Raw genomic sequence first — 25,898 nt, forward strand, 5'->3', positions numbered from 1 at the left:
CACTTTCAAGTAAAAAGATTAACGAAACCACTTCACATTGAGTTCGCTGGTTGTTTTCTGCCAACCAGGTGTCCCTGCCTGGTCCACAGTCGACCAAGGATCCCTGCATCTGACTCTAGCAACACCCAGCATGGTAAGAAGGGCTGAGGGAGCCTGACAGTTCATGACACTGATGTCATCCCACTGGTATTTCGAATGCCAAGCCAGCCCTCAAATCAAGTTCACTGGCCTCAACTGACCTGCCAGGTATTTCATACAACGTGGGGAGGTCACACAGGTGCCAGGCAAGGAGTAAGATGATCCCAGCAACTTCTCCATGCAGAGAGAAACGGCTGCAGCTGCTTTTACAAACACTCTTTCTACTCCAGCCTTCCAGACTCTATGGAGTTTGCCTTTGTTTGAATGTTTCTATGTATCTGAAATAACCAGAAATCATTTTTATTTTTATATATTACTCCAGTTTATTAAATAAATGAAACAAGCCTTATGCCATATATTTCAACAATGTTTAAATAAAGAGCTTGAAATATAAAGGCTTATGAAAACTTCACACTCTTTATATAACGCATACTACTTCTAGCACATGAATAAATATAAAGGACAGGAGCCATTTTTTATATTACGAATCTACAACATTAAGCATCAATGATTACACAAATCCATAAGCACACAAACAAAAAAAGCCCATTGGTTATAAAAACTAGAACTCCTTTTGGCATATTTAAGAATACCCCAAGGTGGGAAGGGACTTATGGCCAGACCCCTGAAAACAAGGGGACCAAGTCTCCCAATTCCTTAAGTTGTTTCTTGGTTAGAACCTTCAACAATTGCATTAACTCTTTCAAAAACGGAAAAAGCACATTAAGATCCTGTTCAATAAGGCACTTAATAAATCTACACTGAAGAAATACTATGCTTTTGTCCTAAATCGTGCTTAAGTTTTACCATGAAGATTGAATTTCTTTCCATCTTGGTACGAACATGTATGTAATTTGAATAAATTGGTAACAATGAATACTGTCTGACATTCACTCTTTACATGGTCTTCAAAATGACTTTGCTTCTATTATTTTAAAAATTGTGTGCACATTTGAAAAAATACAATTTTTCTAAAAAAAAAAAAAGTGGTTCAAGAAAAGCAATCCTTTAAACTCAAAGAACTTAAAAGTGAAAGCCTCTCTATAGAAAGTCTTTATCAAATCAATGGAATGTTTTGGAAAGAAGAAAAAAATTTCTAAGGCGTAGTTTAGAAACCAGGAACAAGGCCTGAATGAGCTCTGGGTCCTCTGCTGCCCTCTAGGGTTGCCCAGGGAGAGCTGGAGTTAGTCATCTGAGTCTAAGCAATTAACAGGTCACCCTACCACCCTTCTTTTATCCTCTCTTTTTGATGACTCTGTCTTAGCTCTCGCTTTTGGAAATAATATTCAAAGGGACCATTCACTCATAAGGCAGGCAAGAGGAAAATGCCTGGGAGGAAAAATTATCCGATCTCCCCAAAAACCCTGCATTCCTTCTATTCTGTCTCAACGAAGTGACTAGCCAAACTGGGAATTTGCCCGCACTGCGTGGAAGGAGAATGCCCAGGAGCAGCAGCTGGCATGTTTGTACTGTTCTCAAAGCAGGAACCGAAGGGACCCAAGTGAATATGTTCCCCGTCCTGCGGCTGCCTCCCAGAAGTAGAAGTACTTTGGGCTCTCACAGTCACCTTTTATTTTGAAAAGAATAAGATGAAGACAAGAAGAGGGCTTTCTCTGAAGCAGGTTAAAGAAAAGAAGAAAACAGAAAAGGAAAAAAAGAGGGAGAATGATTTAATGTGTCTATAGAAGGAAAGAAAAAGGGAAAATATGACTACCACCTATCAGAAACAAGCTAAAGTTAGGTGCACTAAAGAATCATTTTAAAAATTTCAAGCAGGTATTTTCCATCCAAACTAACTAGGAAGTCCAAGACAGGTCCAACACAAACTAAAGTAAAAATTGGAAACCTGGAAAAATCAACTCTTTGATTCACTACCAACATTTTGCTGAGGAATATGTATTAAAGCCTGAACTTAGGCAGCGTTCTTTAACAAGGCTTTACAAAGGGCTTCACTCACAATTACCATGAGAAGCCCATGACAGCATGACCCCTTCTACACAGACTGTTTATAGCTGTTCTACAGCATGACGTAAACACACTTACCTTTCAAGTCAAGTAGCAGCAGCTACTATTTGTTCTTCATTTGACCCTCTACATCAGTAGATGTTATTATCCCCCTTTTACACATTGAAAAATACATATACTCTGCTAAAAATCATAAAGCGAATTACTAACATGAACTAAGACAGAACCCAAGCTGCTTGAAAACACCTCCCACCAATACAGACCTTGCAACCTTCAAAGCCAACACATACCACCACAAACCTAGAGATTATTACTTTGTAACAATTTCTCACAAATGTCAAGTCTTCAAAGGCTTAAAATCACTTATTATAAGTGGAAGATCCTGCCAAATTGAGGAAATTAAGTAGTGAGATATCCCTAGGCTCCATTTCCTGCACTGTTTATACCTGGGGTTGAACAGTTCAGGTTTCCATACATGAAATTTCTTCAGCTGACAAGAAGCAAAAGCTCCCAGAAATTCAGAAACCATAATACCTTCTTGGAGCCTCCATCCCATGGTTCTAATGAGCTTCTCTAGAGCAGTCTGATGTTCTCAGTTATGAGCTGAGATGCATCAGGAGCTACCCTCCCTGAATAAAGCAATACACAGCTCCCGATTTTCTTGCAAGTTTTCTTTAGCAAGAAACATGCATTTCATATATTATAGCAGATGTTGAAGGGCGCTTCAGTGGTAAAGACTAGTGTTTAGATGTTAGTTTATGCCACTAAACGTTTGATGAAGAGCATCCAATGCCTTCACAGCAATCTCAACCACCTCAGTCTTCATCTGTTGCTCACATCCCAGAATCTGTGATGAGCCAAGCAGTAAGAAGCAGAGTGAAATGCAGGAAGCTTTGCTGTTTCAGAAGTTAGCATTTTCAGAAAGATGTCTCGTGCAGCCTTGACTTGTCATGAATCCAATTTCTTCAACTGCTCATATGTCACAAAGAACTGTAGTTATGGGTTAAGGTTGACAAAGAAAATGCCATCTTCGCAACTCCAGTGCATAACAACAGATTTACAAATGGTACACTTACTAACAAATAGGTATAAGCAGACCCACGCTATGGACATGATTACATAAAAGGGGTTCCATCCTTAACCACCTCAAACTATCTGCCCATAAGCCTTCCAAGGTCAGCTTGGAACAGAAAGATCACAGCTGAGATATGTAAATCCCCTGGCATCAGCCTCTTCTGAGATGGCATCCACGCTGATTAGCTTTTGTGGCTTTGCTGTGGTGGAGGAGACTTTCCAGCACAGTAAGCTTCTGGGGGGTGGGGGTGTAAGGCCGGCTGCCTCACAGAGGGTTAAACGGACACATCCATCTCTCTCCGCGCCTGAAAACTACCTCATTACCCAAACCCGTTATCTGGCCTTGCCGCATAGCTTCCCCACACCCGCCTGGGCATACCAGACCCAAGCCCACATTCAGCACTAAATTATGCATTCAACCCCCAGCCCGCTGTTAAAAAACCCTGCAGAAAAATTTTTTAAAGAAGCCCCATCAGACCCTGCCTGGTAGCAGTCTGCCCTGTAGCAGTCTGCAGGCCCACTTACCCAAGGTCCCACCCGCCTACCCATAACAACTAGCTCCAGGTATTTCCTGCTTCTTAACAGCCAATAAGATTGCCTTCACTTTGTTTCCCCAATAGCCAATCAAGGCCCACTTACCCAAGGTCCCGCCCACCTACCAATGGCAGCTAGTTCCAAGTATTTCCGGCAACTAGCTCCAGGTATTTCCTGCTTCTTAACAGCCAATAAGATTGCCTTCGCTTTGTTTCCCCAATAGCCAATCAACTGCCTTGCCTCCCCATAAAAACCCACGCCCTGAACAGCCAGGTGCGACTTCTTTGGCCCCTCCCTGGACCACAGAACCTGCCCAGGAGCCGAATAAATTAGCTTCTCATTTTCTTATACTTGCCTCAGTTTCCTCATTTTACCTCGGCAATAAACCTTACAGGGGGTACAGTGAGCAAGCCCTGGGAAGCTCTCCTCAAAGGCTTCCACTAGGCAGCCTTCCTTGGGAGACAGCAGCCAATAAAGGGCAACTAGAAGACGGTGAAAGCCAGCATTCCTGCTTCATCATTCTGCCCTTCCATGCCTAATTAACTGCCTCACGGGCATAGTGGCTCACACCAGTAATCCCAGCATTTTGAGAGGCTGAGGGGCGGATCACTTGAGGTCAGGAGTTCAAAACCAACATGGTGAAATGCCATCCCTACTAAAAATACAAAAATTAGCCAGGCATGGTCACAAATGCCTGTAGTCCCAGCCACTTGGGAGGTTGAGGCAGGAGAACTGCTAGAACCCAGGAGGTGGAGGTGGCAGTGACCTGAGATCACACCGCTGCACTCCAGCCTGGGCAACAAAGACTCAGTCTCAAAAACAAGTAAGTTGGAGGTGCGCCAAGATGGCCGAGAGGAGGCAACACCGGAATGCAGCTCCCAGTGAAGGAGACCCAGAGGGCTAGAGGACTTCACGATTCCAAGTGAGGTGCTGGTTCGTTTCAGCGGGACTGGTAGGACTCTGAAAATAGCCCAGGGAAGGAGCCGAAGCAGGGCGAGAGCCACCCAGGGAGGGCAAACCGAGACAGGGTGGGGCATGTCCCCACCTAGAACGTGCAGCTGGCTCGGAGGGTCGGGGACTTCACCCCCTTGGTGCTCCGATTCCGATCCTGTGCTTATCTCATCCCTCCTGCAACCCACGGTCCACAAGAGCCCCACCAGACTAAGGTGCTCCATGGGTTATCCATGCAAATCTGAGTGTCCGCTCCCGCCTGGTGCCATAAGTTATCGGCTGGCCCCGGGCAGAAGTTTGCACCAACACCAGCGGGAGGGAACAACCCGTCCCACAGAAAGGATACGATGATATTCCAAGGACCAAGTCTCAACCAATTTGGCCAAAAGCCTTTATAGAGAGCAAAAAACCCTTCATTCTTCCATGTCTGTTAAAAGAAAAAAAAAAGTTAACTTCCAACTTCTTAATTATACCAAATGCATTACTAATTAGTGGTCAGACTGATTTATTTTCTTAAAAATAAAAATCCTGTTTAGAAGGCACACCTAAGAAATCTTCCTCTCTTTGTCTCTCTTTGTTCCTCAGAGGCTTCCATGTGGGCAGAGAACTAAGGCTCCATGACCAACAACCCCGCACAAAGGATTGAATGAACTCCACACAAAGCAGGTAAACAGTGTTGAATGAGAAAGAAATCAGATTTAATTCCTATTAAGGTATTTTGCTTCCATGCCATGTGGGCTCCTGAACAGGTGAGAAATAACGAAGCAACAGTAGTACAGATATCACTCAGAGCACCACTATTTCCTAAGTCGTTCGGTGGATGAATACGTTAAGTGTCTGTGCATCATTAAGGCAACACCTGAAGGGTAAAATGTGCTAGTGTCATGCCAGAAAATAGGAACCACAGAAGTGGCCTCTGTAGCCATAAAAAAGAAATCATGTTCTTTGCAGCAACATGGATGGAGATGGAGGCCATTATCCTGAGCAAGCTAACGCAGAAACAGAAAATCAAAACCCACATGTTCTCGCTTTTAAGTTGGAACTAAACAGTGAGTACACACAGACATAAAGATGGAAGTAACAGACACTGCGGACTCCTAAACGGGAGAGGCTAGAGTTGAAAATGTATCTATCATGAGTAATGATCACTATTTGGGTAATAGGTACATTAGAGGCCCAGTCTCCACCACTGCACATGTACCCACTGTAACTACCTGAATCTAAAATACAATAAAACTTGAAAATAAATAAATAAAATATCTATCACCTTAAAAAAAAAAAAGTGGCCCCTAATCTGTGACTACTGGCAATCTAGTGGGGGAGACAGTTGAAAACCTTCATGTACTCATAAACAGTAGGCCCAATTAATTAAACTGAGAATTAAAGTAAGATTGATGTGTTCCTTTAAGAGAGATACCTGAATAAGGGATATTCATAGTAGTTTGACTCAACAGGAGGAAGGTATATTTTGGATGGAGATACAGTTCCTCTATAATCACAGTAAATATTACTGTCTTCTCACCTTTCACAGCAGAGTAGAGGCATAAAGAAAACAACATTGTATTTATACAAATTAACCGCAGTGTGGCAAAAATGGTATCCCGTATGTACATGTCAGGGCTGTAAAGCATTATTCATCTGAGTTTTAGTAGCTCTCACAATTTAGTTACTTCTTAGATCAAAAAAATAGATAATTCACAACCCTGCATAGACAGACACTTGCTCTTACCTGTAACAAGCAATCCAGGGTTCCTGTGTAGCCAGAACATCTGCCATCTCGAAGGACTCTCTGATTCATCATACGTGTCCTCACAACATCAACAGGGTTTGAGGCCAGGGCCCCTGCCAGACCACAGGTGAAGCTTGAACTATGAGGACACCATTGGAAAAAAAAAAAGTTAACCACCACTGAGCTACAACCACCATCAAAGGCAGGAAACAACTTCTATCCCAAAACTATAGGGTTTTCTTGTTTGTGTGGCTTTTGCCACCATGCCCAGCCCCAAAACTATGTTAAAGTAACATGTAACAACATGATACATGTCAAGAAGGGCCATGTCTAGAGAGCTTGATAAACTGCTTAAATATTAGCACCAATTATACTAATTGATCAATCACAGCCACAGCTAAGAATACCTGAGATTCTAGAATGTCAAAGGATCATAAAACATAGAGGAAATCCTCCAAGGATGATCTTTTCCATCTATTTACTTTTAAGTAGGCATCAGAGTAATTCTAGCCATATCATAATCACATTGTTTCCTAGAGATCAAAGAAAAATATCTCCTTACTATCATGCCCCACAAAGGTCTTAGGTTCTGCTATATTTTCAGTCCCATAAGACTACTACCAACCATACTTTATATCAATTAACTCACAGCAAGTTTTCTCAGCCTCAGCACTAGCTATATCCCTGGCCTCTCCTCACTAGATGTCAGCAGTATTTATCGTATGGATGTATCACATCCATACAATGTGATAATCTGCAGCTATTAAAAATAAATGAAGGCCAGGCCTGCAATGGCTGACACCTGTAATCCCAGCACTTTGGGTGGCTGAGGCGGGTGGATCACTTAAATCTAGGAGTTCAAGACCAGCCTAGGCAACATGGCAAAACCTCAGCTCTATAATAAATACAAAAATTAGCCGGGTGTGGTGGCATGCACCTGCAGTCCCAGCTATTTGGAAGGCTGAGGGAGGAGGATCACTTGAGCCCAGGAGGTAGAGGTTGCAGTGAGCCAAGATCGCACCACTGCACTCCAGCCTGGGTAACAGAGTGAGATCCCATCTCAAATAAATAAATAAATAAAGTCTATAAGCACTGACATGAAGTCTGTAAGCACTCAAAGATATTTGAAATATGTTGTTGTATTGTATTTTATTTTAGAGACAGGGTCTTTCTCTGTTGCCCAGGCTAGAGTTCAGTGGCCCAATCAAGGCTCACTGTAGCCTCAACTTCCTGAGCTCAAGTGATCCTCCTGCCTCAGTCTCCCATGTTGCTGGGACCACAGGCAGGCATCACCATGCCCAGCTAATTTTTAAATTTTTTGTAGAAATGGATCCTCATTTTGTTGCCCAAGCTGGTCTTGAACTCCTAGGTTCAAGTGATCCTCCTGGTTTTTTGTTCTTGTGTCAGTTTGCTAAGAATGATGGTTTCCAGATTCAACCATGTCCCTACAAAGGACACAAACTCATCGTTTTTTATGGCTGCACAGTATTCCATGGAGTATATGTGCCACATTTTCCCTGTCCAGTCTATCATTGATGGGCATTTGGGTTGGTTCCAGGTCTTCACTATTGTAAACAGTGCCGCAATGAACATACGTGTGCATATGAGAATATAATACTTTTATAATAAACTTTCTTTAGAATTTCTACAAATGTGTGCCAAATTTCCACCCCAAATTCATGCATACCTAAAAGATTAATTTTTTTAAAACCCATACACATACAGGAAGTGGGTATACACAGTGTCTCCCATCAGGCCCGAGAGAATAAGATGCTTCTTGGTGATGTCATAGACTGGCAGCTCCACACCAACAACAATAGCAGCCCTCTGCGCAGTAAGGGACACACCCTGGGTAAAAATATTCACAATAAAAATGATTCGGATATGCCTCTGTAGAACAAGCCTTGCAAATGTGCAAAGGTTCTACTCCATGAACTATGATCAATTTTTATGTTTTCCTCTGGGGAAGCAGAAATGTAGAGTGACAGAGAGGAAAAGATCACAGGTCAAGAACTCAAAAACTCTGAAGTCTAATTCTGATGCTGGCATTAAGCATATGGCCTTGGGCCAGACTTTGGCCAGGACAAGTCACCTCTCAGAGCCTCCGGTTTCCTTGTATGAACTGAGAGATCACGCTGGATGATCTTTAGGGGCTATTCTATGAACTGACAAGCCATTAGAATACTAGGAAATTAACACTCTACACCACGTGCATGCTACGATTTCACTTACGAGTCATGAAATTGTATGGATCTAAACAACCAATGGAACTGTAACCTAAAATCCTTCTCCATATTAAAACAAAACAAACGAAAAAAAAAAAAAAAAAAACCAAAAAAAAAGTGCTTACCCTTCACACAACATCTTATACATAAATTATTCAAAACAAACTTTAAAAATCATGACATAGGCTGGGCGCAGTGGCTCACGCCTGTAATCCCAGCACTTTGGGAGGCTGAGGTAGGCAGATCATCTGAGGTCAGGAATCTGAGAGCAACCTGACCAACATGGTGAAATCCTTTCTCTACTAAAAATACAAAAATTAGCCAGGCACGGTGGCACGCACCTGTAATCCCAGCTACTCAGGAGGCTGAGGCAGGAGAATCACTTGAATACAGGAGGCAGAGGTTGCAGTGAGCCGAGATCGCGTCACTGTACTCCAGCCTGGGTCACACAGTGCAACTCCATCTCAAAAAAAAAAAAAAAAAAAAAAAAAAAAAAACATGACATATTTCTTATAGTTCCATTTTATAGATAGGAAATAAAGGAAGATATTTTCAAGGGGAGAAGATGCCACACTTCCTCCCTTACTCCATTATGACACTTGGATTAAAATTGACAGAAATAGAACAAATAAATTCAAAAAAGGAAAAATAACTACAGAAGTCAGTTGGATGCATCCTTCAAGCTTACCTTCCACAGTCCTCTTGTCCCCTCTTGCTGGTAAATGTTCATGAAGTTGCCTATCATTCCTCCTTGAAAGGTGCTGCTTTGCGCTTGCATCCGAATCTAGAGATTTTAAAGACCAACATCAGAAGGAAACTACCACAATCCTACCCCCAACCAATGTACACCTCTGACAGTCAGTCGGTCTGTTGCTTAATAACCATTAGAAGGGAAAAAACTGTCCTATAAATACTGCTATGATGCTATTTTAAAATGACTAAAACATATAAAAATTTATTCTTAGGAACAATCTCCAAAAAAGTATCTAGGAGAGTCCAGAGTCCTACACACAGCAGTTCATTAAGTGTCAAAAAAGAAATTGATTTTGTGAAAAAAGTCTTTCTAGAAGGATAGGAAACAGTATATTTCCCTACAGGTTACTACGTAGGTGAGAGAAAAAATAATATTAAATTCCAAAGGTTTAATATAATTAATGAGTTATCCAGTGTACTTGGCAGCACTAAGCATAGGCAAGCATAGTTCTTAAATTAGCTGCTCCAAGCCACTACCGTCTCCAACCAGCTGAACCAGAAAGTATGCAGGCCAGCTGGCCACGTGACAGCCACACGATGCCTCTTACACTCTGTTACACTTTAGTGGAATCCACATGACCAAGATTCCAACATAAACATAATGTTTGATGTAGCTCTTTGCATTTTTAAGAATGAAAAAAGAGTTTTTACTAAAAAATGTAAACCTTATTTTTGTTTAGGGAGCAAACACATTACCACCAACTTCTAAAGGAACTGTTATTGCCACATTAACATGGGAAAATAAACCAAGGTACAGGAACTGCCTTCCCATAAGGCCTAAGACATGATTAAGAAATTAGTAAGAGTGTGAATATTTTTCTCTAGCTCTCTTACCCGAACACTGGTAAACTATGGCAGAGGTGCCTTGTATTTTCTTCCTTACCCATGCGGTCCCTTCACTACTGTGCATGTATAATTGTAGTGTACCCAGCAGACTACAGATGACTGTAACGCTTGTTGGAATCCCCTATTAGATTGAAGGCTCTCTGAGGGCAGGGTCCTTATCTTACTCATTTTTGGATTCTAACCACAGCATATACCAACTGGTTCAAGACAGAAACATAGAATACTAAACAGTGGGGCAGAAAATGAAAAGAGGGACGGTAGGAAAGGAATACTCTGAGAGGGTTCATGAAGTAAGTCATGCCAAATTTTTTGTTTATTTAATTAGTTGCTTCCTTGCTTTATTCCAAAAAGGATTTAAGGAGGCTATATCCCGAGTATTTTCAATAAGGTCACCTAACGTGTTATGTAATCTAATTATAGTAATTAATTTTTTTTTCATTTGTATTTCCTGAAATAAAATTTAACAAAGAAGATGCATTCAAAAACAATCATTAATGAGCAGCCTAGATTTGTGCAAAACTTGCAGCCCATCTATATTTAATGAACCAATAAAACAAGGAAGATTTTCAATGAAAACAAAAATGAAATGCAATCCAAGCCTAAATATTTTTTTTTCTGCTCAATCACCAAAATCTTTGTCTCCAAAATGAGCTCTACTTTTGAGCTCATCTGTATCAGTGGGAAACCCACCTCGTGGACATTTGAAAGTTAAGAGTCTTCGTAGCACTTAAATTATAAACATATTCACATATACACAGATGTTACATTCACAGATTCCATTACCTGAGTGTTGTTCTCATTAAGAAAATGTGGAATGTGCCTATAAGATATAGATAGCACAGCTTACTTTCAAAACATCAGTTGGATTAGCAATGCTTGAAGATATGACTCCAGAGAGAATTCCACATATCACATTTATCGGTAAAGTTTCATCTGTAAACAATGACACATTATTTGACTCTACTTATTTACAGAGTTCTTCCTGTGAGAAACTCAACTACAGGTCTAACTTATTTACACAATACATGTTCACCTTAAGATTAAAAACTTTATGCTTCAGGCCAGGCACGGTAGCTCACATCTGTAATCCCAGCACTATGGGAGGCCGAGGCCGAGGCCTGTAGATCGCTTGAGGTCAGGAGTTCAACACCAGCCTGGCCAACAGGCAAAACCCCATTTCCACTAAAATGCAAAAATTACCCGGGTGTGGTAGTGTGGACCTGTAATCCCAGCTACTCCAAAGCTGAGACTGGAGAAATACTTTAACCCAAGAGGCAGGGGCTGCAGTGAGCCAAGACCACACCACTGCACTCCAGCCTGGGCGACAGAGCAACAAGCAGTCTCAAAAAAAAAAAAAAAAGTATGCTTCATAAATCAAGTAATTTAAAAAGGATTAGAAATTTCACTAACAAATGAATTTTGCTTTGAAAAATTTCTTGATATCTAAATGTGATTTTATTTGTGTTCTTTTGAGATAGGGTCTCACTCTGCTATCTAGGGTGGAGTGCAGTGGCACAATCACGGCTCACTGCAGCCTCAACCTCCTGGACTCAGGTGATCCTCCCATCTCAGCCTCCTGAGTAGCTGGGACTGAAGGTGTGCACCTTCACGCGTGGCAATACTTTGCATTTTTTGTAGAGATGGTGTTTTACCATGTTGCCCAGGCTGGTCTGGAGCTCCTGGGCTCAAGTGACCGGCCGCCTCAGCCTCCCAAAGCACTGGGATTACAGGCAAAAGCCACCGAACCTGGCCCCAACTCATATTTATGTATACATTCAGACCATCATAATTAAGACGAGCAATGTCTGTTAGGACAATAATTCCTACGAGATAACATGAAGACTTATTTGGCACAGCAAGTTTTTAAAGCACATCATATGTATCTAGTTTGAAATATCCTGAAGTATTCCCAAAGCATCTTGTTCATCAGTCTCACATAACAGTGTCTGGTACTCATCCCATTGTGAAAAGAGATGCAGACAGACAGTTCTATGGATTAAAACAAAGCCACAGAAACAACCAGCCACAGAGTATTAACATTCAGTGTGGCTAATGCTAAGAAATGTCTTCACTGTTTTCTTGAAAAATAGATGACAATTTGTATGATTTTAGAAAATTCTAAGTTAGATAGAATGGTAACAACACATCCCCTGGTCTAGGCATTTTGGAAATGAAGACAACTAATTAAAATGTTTGCAGGGATGATTTTTTTCAATGTTTCTCCCCCCAATTCAGCTGATAACCAACTTGCTTTCAACACCATTAACTAAGACTTTACACCCACAGTTCTCTGTAGCAGTAGGAAAGTCACAAATAAGCTGAAGAAAATCTGCTCCAGAACCACTTGAATGAAAAGACAACCCACCTTCTGTCCACAGTGGAAAACAGATTCCCCACTCACCTTCTGGGCGTTCAACGAACAGTCGCTTCAAGCTCTGGTAAGTGCCTATCTTGATGGTGCCATAGGATGCCTGGCGTAACATCGCAGGGGCAATCCTGTTAAATCAATGCACAAAGGGACAAAAGCAATCTAAAAATCACTTAACATTGGCTAGGCAACCCACATGCCCAGTGCCATCCATAATCAAACTATGTTCTCTAAAACGATTTCTTTTTTTTTTTATTTTGAGGTGGAGTTTCGTTCTGTCACCCAGGCTAGGGTGCAGTGGCAAACTCTCATCTCACTGCAACCTCCGCCTCCCGGGTTCAAGTGATTCTTTTGCCTCAGCCTCCCAAGTAACTGGGATTACAGGCATCTGCCACCACACCCAGCTAATTTTTGTATTTTTAGTAGAGACAGGGTTTCATCATGTTGGCCAGGCTGGTCTTGAACTCCTGACCTCAGGTGATCTACCAGCCTTGGCCTCTCAAAGTGATGGAATTACAAGCGTGAGCCACTGTGCCCAGCCTCTGAAACGATTTCTCAAAATTCAGAATCCAATGAAAACACAGGTGGGTCCAGATAAATCTGTGAAAATGATTAGCTCACTAAGTGAAAGCCCGGCCTCTCATATTTATTCTCAATGAAAATGTCAGTGAACAAGTTCAAGACAGAACCAGGACAAGCAAGACTTCTTTCCTCCATCTGATATACCTGCCCATTATCCTCTCCAAACCACAACCACGCTGTGGCATCGACACTCCCCAGCTCTCTTTCTGCTTTTCCCCACCTCCTTATCGAAATGCAATCAGGGTTTCTGCTGCCCTCACCCTCAAACTTCCCTTATCAAGGTGACCACCTGACATCTTTGTTGCTAAGTTAAATGAGGCTTTTCAGTAGGATCTTGTAGAAGCTCTTTGCGGTGTGTGCCAGTTTACCCTTTGTCCTACTTGTAGCTGTCTCCTCCCTGTTCTGCGGTAGCATTACCCTCTCCTACTTCTTTTCTTTTCTCCACAGCATCCTACCTGTGCCCACTGGGGTTTCCCAGAATTCTATGCTGTGCTTCGTCCCTCCTTACTGTACATGTTCCCTGTGTGAGCTCAACTACTCCCAAGGCTTCAAGTATGATCTAAAGACTGGCTGGGCATGGTGGCTCGAGCCTATAATCCCAGCACTCTGGGAAGCCAGGGCAGGCAGATCACTTCAGCTCAGGAGTTTGAGATGAGCCTGGGCAACATGGCAAAACCCTAACTCTGTGAAAAATATAAAAGTAGCACCAGGCACGGTAGCTCACGCCTATAATCCCAGCACTTTGGGAGGCCAAGGCAGGTGGATCACTTGGGGTCAGGAGTTCAAGACCAGCCTAGCGAAAATGGTAAAACCCCATCTCTACTAAGAATACAAAAAATTGGCCGGATGTGGCGCCTGTAATCCCAGCCACTCGGGAGGCTGAGGCAGGAGAATCGCTTGAATCTGGGAGGCAGAGGTTGCAGTGAGTCGAGATCGAGCCACTGCATTCCAGCCTGACAACAAAGGGAGACTGTCTCAAAAATAAATAAATAAAAAATATATATATGTGTGTGTATAATATTATAAATATATATAATATGTAATATTATGAAAATATATATTATATATATAGCTAGGTGTGGTGGCTTGTGCCTACAGTTCCAGCTATGAAGGGGGCTACAGTGAGAGCATCGCTTGAGCCTGGGAGGGAGAGGCTGCTGTAAGTCATTTCGTGCCACTACACTCCAGGCTGGGTGACAAAGCAAGACCCTGTATCAAAATAAATAAATGAATAAATAATAAAATAAAGACTGATGACTCCAAATCCATGCTCCCAACACAGATCCAAAGACACATTTCCAATGTGCCTCGATTCTCAATTTAGATGTCCTGTGTATACCTTCAGATAGGGTCCCACACAACTACTTCTCTTCTCCAAACAATCTTCCCTCCTCTTCTGTTTCCTAGACCAAGGCATGGACCCTCCAGCTACACACTGGCAAAAACCAGCAATTGAGACATTAGCCTTGGTTCCTCCTTCCCTACTACCCCCTTCATGTATGGGAACCTTATATATTAGGCCACACAGTGCTATCAATCCTATACCCTAGATGGTTTTCTAGCCTGTCTTCTTTCTCCCCATCCCCCAAAACCAATTCAGATCCTCATCCAGGCTTCCTATATGGCAGTCCTGCTTCTAGTGCTCCCTGTCTCTTAATTCTTTCTCTCCATGGCAGGCAGACGATGTTTACAATGTAAGCTGATCAGGTCCATCCTCCTACTTAAACTCTTTCAGTGGCTTCTGTCTGCCACAGACATAGCAAACTCAAATGCTGACAGGTACCAACAAAGCAGATGCCATGAGTGAATGATGCAGGCTGGGTCGAACTGCACACACATACACTATGTGAGTGACAGAGGTTTAGTAAACCAGAGACAGTATCCTTGACCCCAGATACTATTGTCATAAGTGAACGAATGTGGGCCTGATGTTGACTTCTCTAGAGAAGATGGAATCTCAGGTTTTTATGGGCAATTTCTCATTTTTTAAATATTCGCTCAATTAAAAAACAAAAACATTTTGGGATTGGTGGATCCATGGCGGGGCTGTGGGTCACCAGTTTGGGAACTGTGGTATACGGATAAAATCAAGTTGATGAGCATGGCCCGCAGCTGTCCATGCTCTGTTCCTGCAGGTATTCTGATATCGGTCTTACTCACCTTCCAGTCCAGTGCCTACAGAATACTGTTCCTTAAATGCTGAAAGGATGGAAAGTAGTTCACCGCATCTTATCAATATATAATTTTCATCATGGCAAAAACCTCCCTAAGTCAGAATATCTAAGAAAAAGAGCTATTTTCAAAGAGTGAAAAGCTGAACAGAAAACTGTTCTTTTAAACAAACATAATTTTTTTTATTGTCTGTCTGCACTTGAATATAATAAAACAGTTTCGCCAAAACATTTGCTACATAACATACATACTTAAAACCTAGAGTTGAAATTAAAAGTGAAAAATCATGTATCATGCCATTTGCTCTGTTCAAACACACCTCAAACTTTTTACTTTTGATCTGTGAAGTCTTGGTCTGAAGGCGACCCATCTGAAACAGTGAACAGTGACACAGAAATGCACAAAGGCCCACTCACCCCGAGTAGAGTGCTTTCAGCCCTTCTTCTCTGCCTATCCTCACTAATGCATGCAACATTCCTCGATATCTAATTTCCTTAAAGTTTGCATCATTCGTCTGGCCTTGAATCTGGAGCCGTGTCTTGGTTAAATCAATTGGAAATGTACCTTAAAATAAAAATAAAAAAAAAAACACTAAATAAAAAGAAATTCCACTAAATAAAGGATACATAGTGATATATTACTGAGGAAACATTTAGACTATAATGTGAACTAATAAAGTGATTAAGAAATGGCACTTTGCAATCTTGTTCTATTTTTAAAAATTCAGGAATCAAAAGATAATAAAACCCCAAAAAATGCATAGATATATTTTCCTTTATCTTTTTATTTATACCTCATCTTATTCTACACAGGATTTGGGTAGGCTGCCTTGTAGAAAGCAGATACACAGAATGATTTACCTAAACAGGAAATCCATTTAAAAACCTAAGTTACTATTCTGTATATAAGTGAAGGTTAAAATTGCGTTGAATTTGAACAGAGGTAAAAAAGTTCATTTTCTAAAGGGGCTTTCCACTTGGGAGAGTGTTTTATGCTCTAAAATTAATCAGTGCCAGGCTCAGTAGCTCACACTTTTGGGAGGCTGAGGCAAGCAGATCACCCAGGTCAGGAGTTCAACACCAGCCTGGCCAACATGGTGAAACCCCATCACTACTAAAAATACAAAAATTAGCTGGGTGTGGTGGCATGCACCGGTAACCCCAGCTACTTGGGAGGCTGAGGCAGGAAAATTGCCTGAACCCAGGAGGCAGAGGTTGCAGCGAGCCGAGACTGCACCACTGTACGCCAGACTGGGTGACAGAGTAAGAATCTATCTCCAAAATAAAATAAAATAAATCTGACAATGCAGATAGATATGTTAATTATTGTACCTAACAGATAGTCCACCTAAATATATAAAATCCATCCTCAGACAGTAATCTTGATTCACTGTGTCTACGGGAAAGCCCACCAGCACAGAGAACCTAAGCTGGTGAGTTGGTGGTTACCACGGCTCGTCCCGCTCACCCCTTGGCTTCAATTCTCACCAGCCCCACAAGGGCGGTATTCTGTCCTTGGACAGCAATGACTGAGCCCTGCAAGCAATGATGTGTCCAACCCAGCACTGGGCATTCAACGGCTGCTCAATCAGTGTTTGTTGAATCAATGATTCCAGAGAATAAACAAACAGAACCTGATGTGGAACCCAACCAATGAAGTCACAAATGGGAACTGGATAATGTGCATCATCAGAAAGTGACTAGATAACTACAGTCCGTCTCATCTGGCTCAGGGGACACCTGTGAGCTTCTCAAACCTCTTTACAGCCAAACAGGTTAACAGTGACAAAGCTGGGGAAAGGACAAGAAAAACGGAGACAGACACAATCCAAAAATGATTCATGAAACTTGTGTTTGGGGCTGGGCGCAGTGGCTCACACCTGTAATCCCTCACTTTGGGAGGCCAAGGCGGGTGGATCTCTTGAACTTGGGAGTTGAGACCAGCCTGGGCAACATGGCAAAACTCCATCTGTACTCAAAATACAAGAATTAGTCAGGCATGGTGGTACACATCTGTAGTCCCACCTACTCAGGAGACTCTGGTGGGGGAACCGCCTGAGCATGGGAGGAGGAGGCTGCAGTAAGCCAAGATCAGACCACTGCACTCCAGCCTCATCAACAGAGCAAGACCCTGTTTCAAAACAAAAAATTTTTTAAAACTTGGTTTTGGTCAACAGGATCAACTTTCTTTCCACTAAACTTTGAACCCTGAACTGCTAAAGTAGTCAAAATGACTATTTTGTCTTAAACCTTACCAAAATAAATGTTTTGGGGGGAGAGAACTGAGTCTCACTGTTACCCAGGCTGGAGTGCAGTGTTGTACACGCGGCTCACTGCAGCCTCGACCTCCTGTGCTCAAGCAATTCTCCCACCTCTGCCTCCCGAGTAGTAGGGACTACAGGCCCGTGCCACCACACCTGGTTAATTTTATTTATTTATTTTTAAATAAAGACGAGGTCTCACTATGTTGCCCAGGCCGGTCTCGAACTCCTAGACTCAAGGGATCCCTCTGCCTCAGCCTTCTAAAGTCCTGAGGTTATAAGCGTGAGTCATCACACCCAGCTAAAAGGCATTTTGAATTCTGAGATAAACATTTCATCATCTCACATTCTACACTTGAACGACATTCACATCAAACATCATCAACCACAGCAGGCTACGTGACCCACCACCTTCAGGTCCTTACCGCACTCGGCTGTGATGGAGGCCAGCCCCCCGTAGACAAACGGCTTCCAGTTGAGGGCCGACATTCTCACGCTGTCTCTTCTTTGATTTATAGGAACATCACCTCCAACGCAGTTTTTCCTGGACACAACAGTAAGATGTTACAAAGCTGTAACTTCTCACACAGGCAGTTTCTTCTCCAGGCTCTTCCCCTGGATTTTATTTGGAAAGTGCTATCAAGTGCTATCACCAAAACCCCCCTTAATAAAGCAAAGCACCCCTATTTCCTAAACCCCAAATTAGCAATTTTGAATCTCACTTTATCAGTGGTCTTAGTTTTTACTCTGACCTCAAGAGGTCATGAGCTACACCGATACCTTGGTATGTGTGTATGTATTCAGTGTAGCACACTGGAAGCTGTTTTCTGGGAAATCTATTTTATCTTAAATTTGTTCGAAATACTTCACCACAATAAGTATTTGCAGTGAGCATGATGGCTCATGCCTGTAATCCAAGCATTGTGGGAGGCCAAGGTAGTTGTTTCAGCCCAGGAGTTTAAAACCAGCCTAGGCAACATAGTAAGACCCTGTGTCAAAACAAAAACAAACTTAAGTATTTGCTATTGTTTCACCTCTGTCTTAGTGGGTCCTTATGGGGGCATCACATCCCTCAGGTACGCTGCAGCAGAAGAATGTTGCAAACTTGTGTCATAAGGTAAAATGGCAATTACTTAAAAATATAAGCTACTTCTTTTTTGTGTGGTTGTTTTTTTTAAGACAAGGTCTCACTCCATCACAAAGCCTGGAGTAGAGTGGCACAAACATGGCTCACAGCGACCTCTACCTCCTGGGCTCACGTGATCCTCCCACCTCAGCCTCCCAAGTGGCTGGGACCACGGGCACATACCACCATGCCCGCCTAATTCTTGTATTTTCTATAGACTGCTCTCAAACTCTGGGCTCAAGTAATGTTCCAGCCCTGGCCTCCCAAAGTGCTGGGAATGGAGGTGAGAGCCACCAGGCCCAGCCACCACAGGCTACTTGTAGTCTACATTCTATAAACATCAGCTCGCTTCTCTTAGCCTTATTATGTTACCAGCTGTGAGGCAGCTTGGCATGAGAAAAGATGCTGACTTTGGGGTCAGAGCCACCCCACACCCTTCCTAGAGAAGTTCCTGCTAACCCAAGTCTCGATTTTTCTTTGTCAACACCATCATCACTGCAGCAGGCAACACAACCAATTAGGGGTACAGCCACATTTTATTCACTAAGCTAAATAAATGCCAACCTGTAGGCCTATTGTGGGGATTAAACTGTATATATATATATTTTAATATATTTTAAAATATACTTTAAGTTCTGGGGTACATGAGCAGATCTTGCAGGACTGTTGCATAGAAACACACATGCCATGGTGGTTTGCTGTCTCCATCACCCCGTCACCTACATCAGGCATTCTCCCAGTGCTATCCCTCCCCAACCTCCCCACCCTCTGCTCTCCCTCCCCTAGCCCCCCACCCCCCAAAAGACCCCAGTGTGTGACATTCCCCTCCTGTGCCCATGTATTCTCATGGCCGGGCGTGTCGACTCATGCCTGTAATCCAAGCACTTTGGAGGCCAAGGCGGGCGGATCACCTCAGGTTGGGAGTTCAAGGCCAGCCTGATCAACACGGTGAAACCCCGTCTTTATTTTTAAAAAATAAAATAAAATAAAATAAAAATAAAGACATTCACAAATGTTGCCCTCCACCTTCCTTTTCCTTAATAAGACCTTGCTCACTATGACATGTACTCACATGCCACAGCTCAGGGCTCTCACGTTCATGACATGTTCTGCAGGTGTATGCAATTAGAGCTGGTAAATCTGACCTATGCTCATTAACAGGAGACTCATACGACTAATACACTTTTGTATATATACTATCAACTACAGCCACTGTTGGTTTAAAATAAAATGTCTAACTTTTCAGTCATTATTGGCAAGCAATATGCCCAACATTTTTACTTTGCCTGTATTTGGGAATTTCCAAAGTCTCCTTTCCCCAGGAGAGGGCTACCATGAGTCACCAATGCCCAGAATGTCAGTTTCCAACACTAGGACCCTATAGGGCACCTTGAATAAATCTATTATGGATATCAACCAAATTCAGAGCAGTTACAAATGAGTAAAATAGAAGGTTCTCTAAGAATGAAACATGAAAACCACTGTATGTTTTTATGCATTTCAGTACGAAAGAGCAAGCCCTCTCCCAAAAGACTCCTCTTATCCCCCTATTATCCTTGAAAATATTTAATAACTGCACTTAAGTAATTCTTAGCCTTATTAAATTCATAACTCTTATAATAATTAACATTGTAAGTTAGAGACTGTAAGAACATATTATTAATAAATCCAATAATTCATTTACCATCCAGTACTAACTTCCTCAACCCATTCTCAGACTTAGCTGATTGCAGATTAAAAAGCAAAACAAAGCTGGGTGTAATGGCATTCATCTGTAGTCCCTGAAAGGATGGCTTGAGCCCAGGAGCTCAAGACCAGCCTGGCCAACATAGTGAAACCCCCAGCTCAAAAAAAGAAAAAAAAGGGCAAAAGAATAGTGATATGGTTTGGCTGTGTCCCCACCCAAATCTCATCTTGAATTATAGCTCCCAGAATCCCCACATGTCAAGAGAGGGACCCAGCGGGAGGTAATTGAATCATGGGGGCAGGATTTTCCCATGCTAGTATTCTGATAGTGAATAAGTCTCACAAGAACTAATGGTTTCATAAAGGGCAGACCCACTGCACACACTCTCTTGCCTGCTGCCATGTAAGACATGCCTTTGCTCCTCCATCACCTTCTGCCATGATTGTGAGACCTCCCCAGCCATGTGGAACTGTGAGTCCATTTCACCTTTCCTTCATAAATTACCCAGTCTCAGGTATGTCTTTATTAGCAGCATGAGAACAAACTAATACAAATAACTACATAACGGGGTCACATTAAATTATTGTAACTAACAAAATGATCTAAGTGATTTCAGTGGATCCTCTCAAAAAGTTTTGGATTGGAGGACAAATATTACCATTCCTACAGACAGACTATGAAACCCAGTCTCACCAGGTGCCTTGCCTAAGGCCGCATCTGATGGGGGCAGAGCTGGGCCTCCAGCCCAAAGCATTCTGACCCCAGGCATTCTTTCTCCTATAACCTGAAGGTGAATACTATCATAAAGGAGTGAGATCATTTTAAAAATAAAGAATCCACAAGGAGGTTGTGATGATTTAAGATAATCTATTAATTTTAATTAAAGAGAAGATATTACTAAGCAGAATCAAACAGGTACTGCTGAGAACCTGCATCACTCTCTTTCCTTTTTTTCTTAAGAGATAAAATCTCCCTCTGCCGTCCAGGCTAGAGCACTGTGGCTACTCACAGGCATGATCATAGCCCACTGCAGCCTTGAACTCCTGGGCTCCCACCTCAGCCTCCCAAATAGCTGGAACTACAGGTGCATGCCACCACACCTGGCTAATCCTTTTATATTTTATAGAGATGGAGTCTTACTATGTTAACAGGCCCAGAGTGGTCTCAAATGCTAGTCTAAAGTGATCCTCCCACCTCAGCCTCCAGAGTCACTGGGATTACAGCCCCCATGCCTGGCAGAATACATTTTATAAACAAGAAAAACTGTGCTTAATTTGAGAGAAAAAGCTCAAGAGAAAATATAATATTCAGAAGGTAGTCAATCTAAACAGTAATTTACTTTTCCAACAAACAGTATACAAAGACAGTGTTCAATGATTTGGGAGGAGCAGTTTACTGAGGTGAAATTCATACAACACAAACTATTTTAAAGTGAAAATTGAGTAGCACATACTACATTCACAATGTAGTGCAACCACCTCTCTAGTTCCAAAACATTCTTGTCACCCCAAAATGAAACCAGGAAGCAGCTGCTCCCATTCCTCACTCTCCCTATCGCTCGTAAGGATTCTTATTTTATGGGGTATGATACTATACATATGTCAAGCACCTTTGTGTAACATGGGATTCCTTATTAGTAGCTCTTAACCTGGCTGCAGAGCTTCCAAAAAGTTCAGGTATCAGGGCCCGAGCAACTGAAGGAAGATTTCAGGGACCAGCCTCAGCATCTGTGCTGTTACTAAAAATCAGTGAGTTAAATAAATCACAGCCAATTCATCCCATGGGACACTAAGAGGACTTAAATTCCTGTTTTTAGCAGTTAACTCTCAATGATGTCATTACAGTTGATTCTTCTTTTTATTCATCTTATTTAGTAGTAATTTTTTTCTACAATGAATATATATATGTGGATACACACACACACACACACACACACACACACACACAATATCCTCGAAAATGTCAGCAAAAATGTTTGGGAAATGGGATTATTTAATCTTTAATTAAAAAAATAATTAACTATATTGCCATATGGCCTCACTCCAGCTCACTAATTAACTTTCCAGTTTCCTAGTGCTACTTATAATTTGTTTTGCTAGTTAAGTTTTTTGTTTTTCTAATAGCATCTCACTCCGTCACCCAGGCTGGAGTGTGGAGGCACAATCTAGGCTCACTGCAACCTCTGTCTCCCACGTTCAAGCGATTCTCCTGCCCCAGCCTCCCAAGTAGCTGAGATTATAGGCACCTGCCACCATGCCCAGCTAATTTTCATATTTTTAACTAGATGGGGTTTCACCATATTGGTCAGGCTGGTCTCAAATTCCTGGCCTCAAGTGATCCGCCCGCCTCAGCATCCCAAAGTGTTGGGATTACAGACATGAGCCACCACGCTCAGCTTGTTTTGCTAGTTTTTGTTTAGTTTTTGTTTTTGTTTTTTTTGAGATGGAGCTTCACTCTTCTTGCCCCAGGCTGGAATGCAATGGCACAGTCTCGGTTCACTGCAACCTCCGCCTCCCAGGCTCAAGCGATTCCCCTGCCTCAGCCTCCCAAGTAGCTGAGATCACAGCATGTGTCACCATACCCAGCTAGTTTTGTATTTTATTACAGACGGGGTTTTGCCATGTTGGCCAGGCTGGTCTTGAATGCCTGACCTCAGGTGATCCACCCATCTCGGCCTCCCAAAATGCTGGGATTACAGGCATGAGCCACCATGCCTGCCCAGCTAGTTAAGTTTTAATGAGATTTGGCTACCTTTTCCTCTATCAGTTTTGATATTAACTTTTTAGTTGGTTAAAATCCAGAGGCTCTGGGTTAATACTAATATGCAAATACTCAACCAGAGCTCAAAGTTGTGATGGAATTGCTTCTTCAGAGTTTTGAATCACATGGGATGAATCACGTGCCCATTCCTTCAGAAGTACCACCAATAAAACTTTTCTACAAATCAGTGTCCACTCCTGGATCAGCAGCCTATAAGCAAGTACTGCTATTCAATTACAATTTTTAAAAGTTAGCTAGTCGGAGGGTAAAAACAACTTTTTGGCTTTTCTCTTTTCCTTTCCAAAAGCTAGGACTAGATCCCTAAGCAGTTAATATTACTGGGACTTATCAAGTTAATGTTTGCTGAGTAAAAGAATAAATAATTTGGCTTAAATAAGAAACAGACAGCCACAGTAGTTGGACAAACATCCAAATAAGGAAAAGGAGGTGGACATGGTGGCTCAGGCCTGTAATCCCAGCACTTTGGGAGGCCAAGGCAGGTGGATCACCTGAGGTTGGAAGTCAAGACCACCTGGCCAACATGGTAAAACCCCATCTCTGCTAAAAATACAAAAATAAGCCAGGTGTGTTGGCGGGCACCTGTAATTCCGGTTACTCAGGAGGCTGAGACAGGAGAATTCACCTGAACTCGGGAGGCAGAGGTTGCAGTGAGCTGCGATCATACCACTGCACTCCAGCCTGGCAACAGAGTCAGACTCCATCTCAAAAAAAAAATAAAAATAAAAAATAAAATAAGGAAAAGATTCTAGTTAGGATTGGAATAAGTAAGTAGATATCCACTAAGCTGTACTGGCCGCAGCAAGCTGTGACAGGGCTATAGTTATCTTAGTCTGAAATCTCTGTTCAGTAAACTAACCCATTTCTTTGTTTTTGAGCTCTCTCTGAGGGGGGTCTCCTAAAATACTTCCTTAAATTCCAAACACAGTTGTTTGGAAAAATCCCAACTTGATCTACGGAAGAGCCAAGGTTGACAAGCCAAGACACTTAGAGAGATTAATGTGTCCTTAGCAGTCAATAGTGTCTGTGCAGCGTCTCACAGAGGGAATTACAACTTTGCAACAATTCCAGTGTCAGGCAGTGGTTGTATCACTTCTCATTTTACACCCTCTTACAGCCATGTTCTTTAAGCCACACTAAAACCTAGTAACTCCTCCTACTTCTCCTTGCTGCATTATGAACATAATACTAACACAAGCTGTCATCACTGAATACCTGCTGTCAGGCATGGCTATACATTTTCCTCACAAAATCCTATGAAAGACGTATCATTATCCACATCACACAACTGAGCAAACAGCCTCAGAGAAGAAAAGTAATTTCCTCTAGTCAAAGCTACCAAATATTCAGACTCTCTGAAGGATCTCGAATATTCAAGGGCCCTCTGAAGGATCACATGACCTTTCCTCTAGATAGGCCTTTGCAGCCAAACACTATCTTCCAAAGGCTGTTAAAAAAACATTGGCCTGGTGGCTCATGCCTATAATCCTAGCACTTTGGGAGGCTGAGGTCAGGAGTTCGCAACCAGCCTGGCCAACATGGTGAAACCCCGTCTCTACTAAAAATACAAAAAATTAGCCAGGCATGGTGGCATGTGCCTGTAATTCCAGCTATTTGGGAGGCTGAGGCAAGAGAATCACTTGAACCCGGGAGGCTGAGGTTGCAGTAAGCCAAGATCCGGTCATTGCACTCCAGCCTGGGCAACAAGAAGAAACCTCTGACTCAAAAAAAAAAAAATTGGTAGATGGCAGGGCAGGGAATTCTATACATTCAGAATAAATGTAGGATTTTCCTGCAAAGGAAATAAAAAATTTTTATTTTTAAAAACATGAGCTGTTGGTGACTGGCTGAATAAATTTTTTTTTAAGTTAAAAACAAAACAGGCCAGGTACAATGGCTCACGCCTGTAATCGCAACACTCTGGGAGGCTGAGGTGGGTGGATCACCTGAGATCAGAAGTTTGAGACTAGCCTGGCCAACATGGTGAAACCCCGTCTCTCCTAAAAATACAGAAATTAGCCAGGCATGGTAATTCCATGCCTGTAATTCCTGTAATTCCTGTAATTGGGCACCTGTAATTCCAGCTACATGGGAGGCTGAGACAGGAGAATTGCTTAAACCTGGGAAGCAGAGTTTTCAGTAAGCTGAGACTGTGCCACTGCACTCCAGTCTAGGCAACAAAAGCAAAACTCCATCTCAAAAAAAAAAAAAAAAAAAAAAGAAAGATATAAACAAAACAGAAACAAAAAGTGAAGAACAAAAATTAAAAAAACAACAACAAAAATGTTAGCTGAGCTAGTCATACATACCTGTAATCCCAGCTACTTGGGAGGCTGAGGCCAGGGAACAGCTTGAGACCAGGGGTTCAAGACAGCCTGAACAACAGAATGAGACGTGCGTCTCTACTAAAAAAAAATTCAAGGCCAGGCTCGGTGGCTCATGCCTGTAATCCCAGCACTTTGGAAAGCCGAGGCAGGTGGATCACAAAGTCAGGAGTTCAAGACCATTCTGGCCAAGATGATGATACCTCGTCCCTACTAAAAATACAAAAATTAGCTGAGAATGGTGGCACGCCTGTAGTCCCTGCTACACGGGAGGCTGAGGCAGGAGAATCACTTGAACCTGGCAGGCAGAGGCTGCAGTGAGCCGAGATGGTGCCATTGCACTCCAGCCTGGGCAACAGAGTGAGACTCAAAAAAAAAAAAAAAAA

At 42.3% G+C, this 25,898-nt stretch overlaps 1 protein-coding gene across 7 annotated transcripts in view; it reads right to left on the reverse strand.

Moving 5' to 3' along the window:
* Window positions 1–435: 435 nt before the first annotated feature.
* SLC25A30 (solute carrier family 25 member 30) overlaps window positions 436–25,898 on the reverse strand; it is a 27,119-nt gene continuing 1,656 nt past the window's right edge. For 3 of the 7 annotated variants that reach the window (XM_032294726.1, XM_032294723.1, XM_032294727.1), the window contains exons 2-10: window positions 18,023–18,141; window positions 15,754–15,901; window positions 12,617–12,711; window positions 11,063–11,148; window positions 9,305–9,400; window positions 8,115–8,239; window positions 6,392–6,530; window positions 5,009–5,089; window positions 436–3,093 (exon numbers count right to left, since the gene is read on the reverse strand). In XM_032294726.1, coding sequence (XP_032150617.1) covers window positions 3,052–3,093; window positions 5,009–5,089; window positions 6,392–6,530; window positions 8,115–8,239; window positions 9,305–9,400; window positions 11,063–11,148; window positions 12,617–12,711; window positions 15,754–15,901; window positions 18,023–18,086 — 876 coding nt within the window. In that variant the 5' untranslated portion in view covers window positions 18,087–18,141 and the 3' untranslated portion in view covers window positions 436–3,051. The other 4 variants (XM_032294725.1, XM_032294728.1, XM_032294730.1 and 1 more) reach the window with 4 other exon arrangements.

The sequence above is a fragment of the Sapajus apella genome, unplaced genomic scaffold (assembly GCF_009761245.1).
Source record: "Sapajus apella isolate SASKATOON/1434 unplaced genomic scaffold, GSC_monkey_1.0 scaffold32, whole genome shotgun sequence".
Taxonomy (NCBI): domain Eukaryota; kingdom Metazoa; phylum Chordata; class Mammalia; order Primates; family Cebidae; genus Sapajus; species Sapajus apella.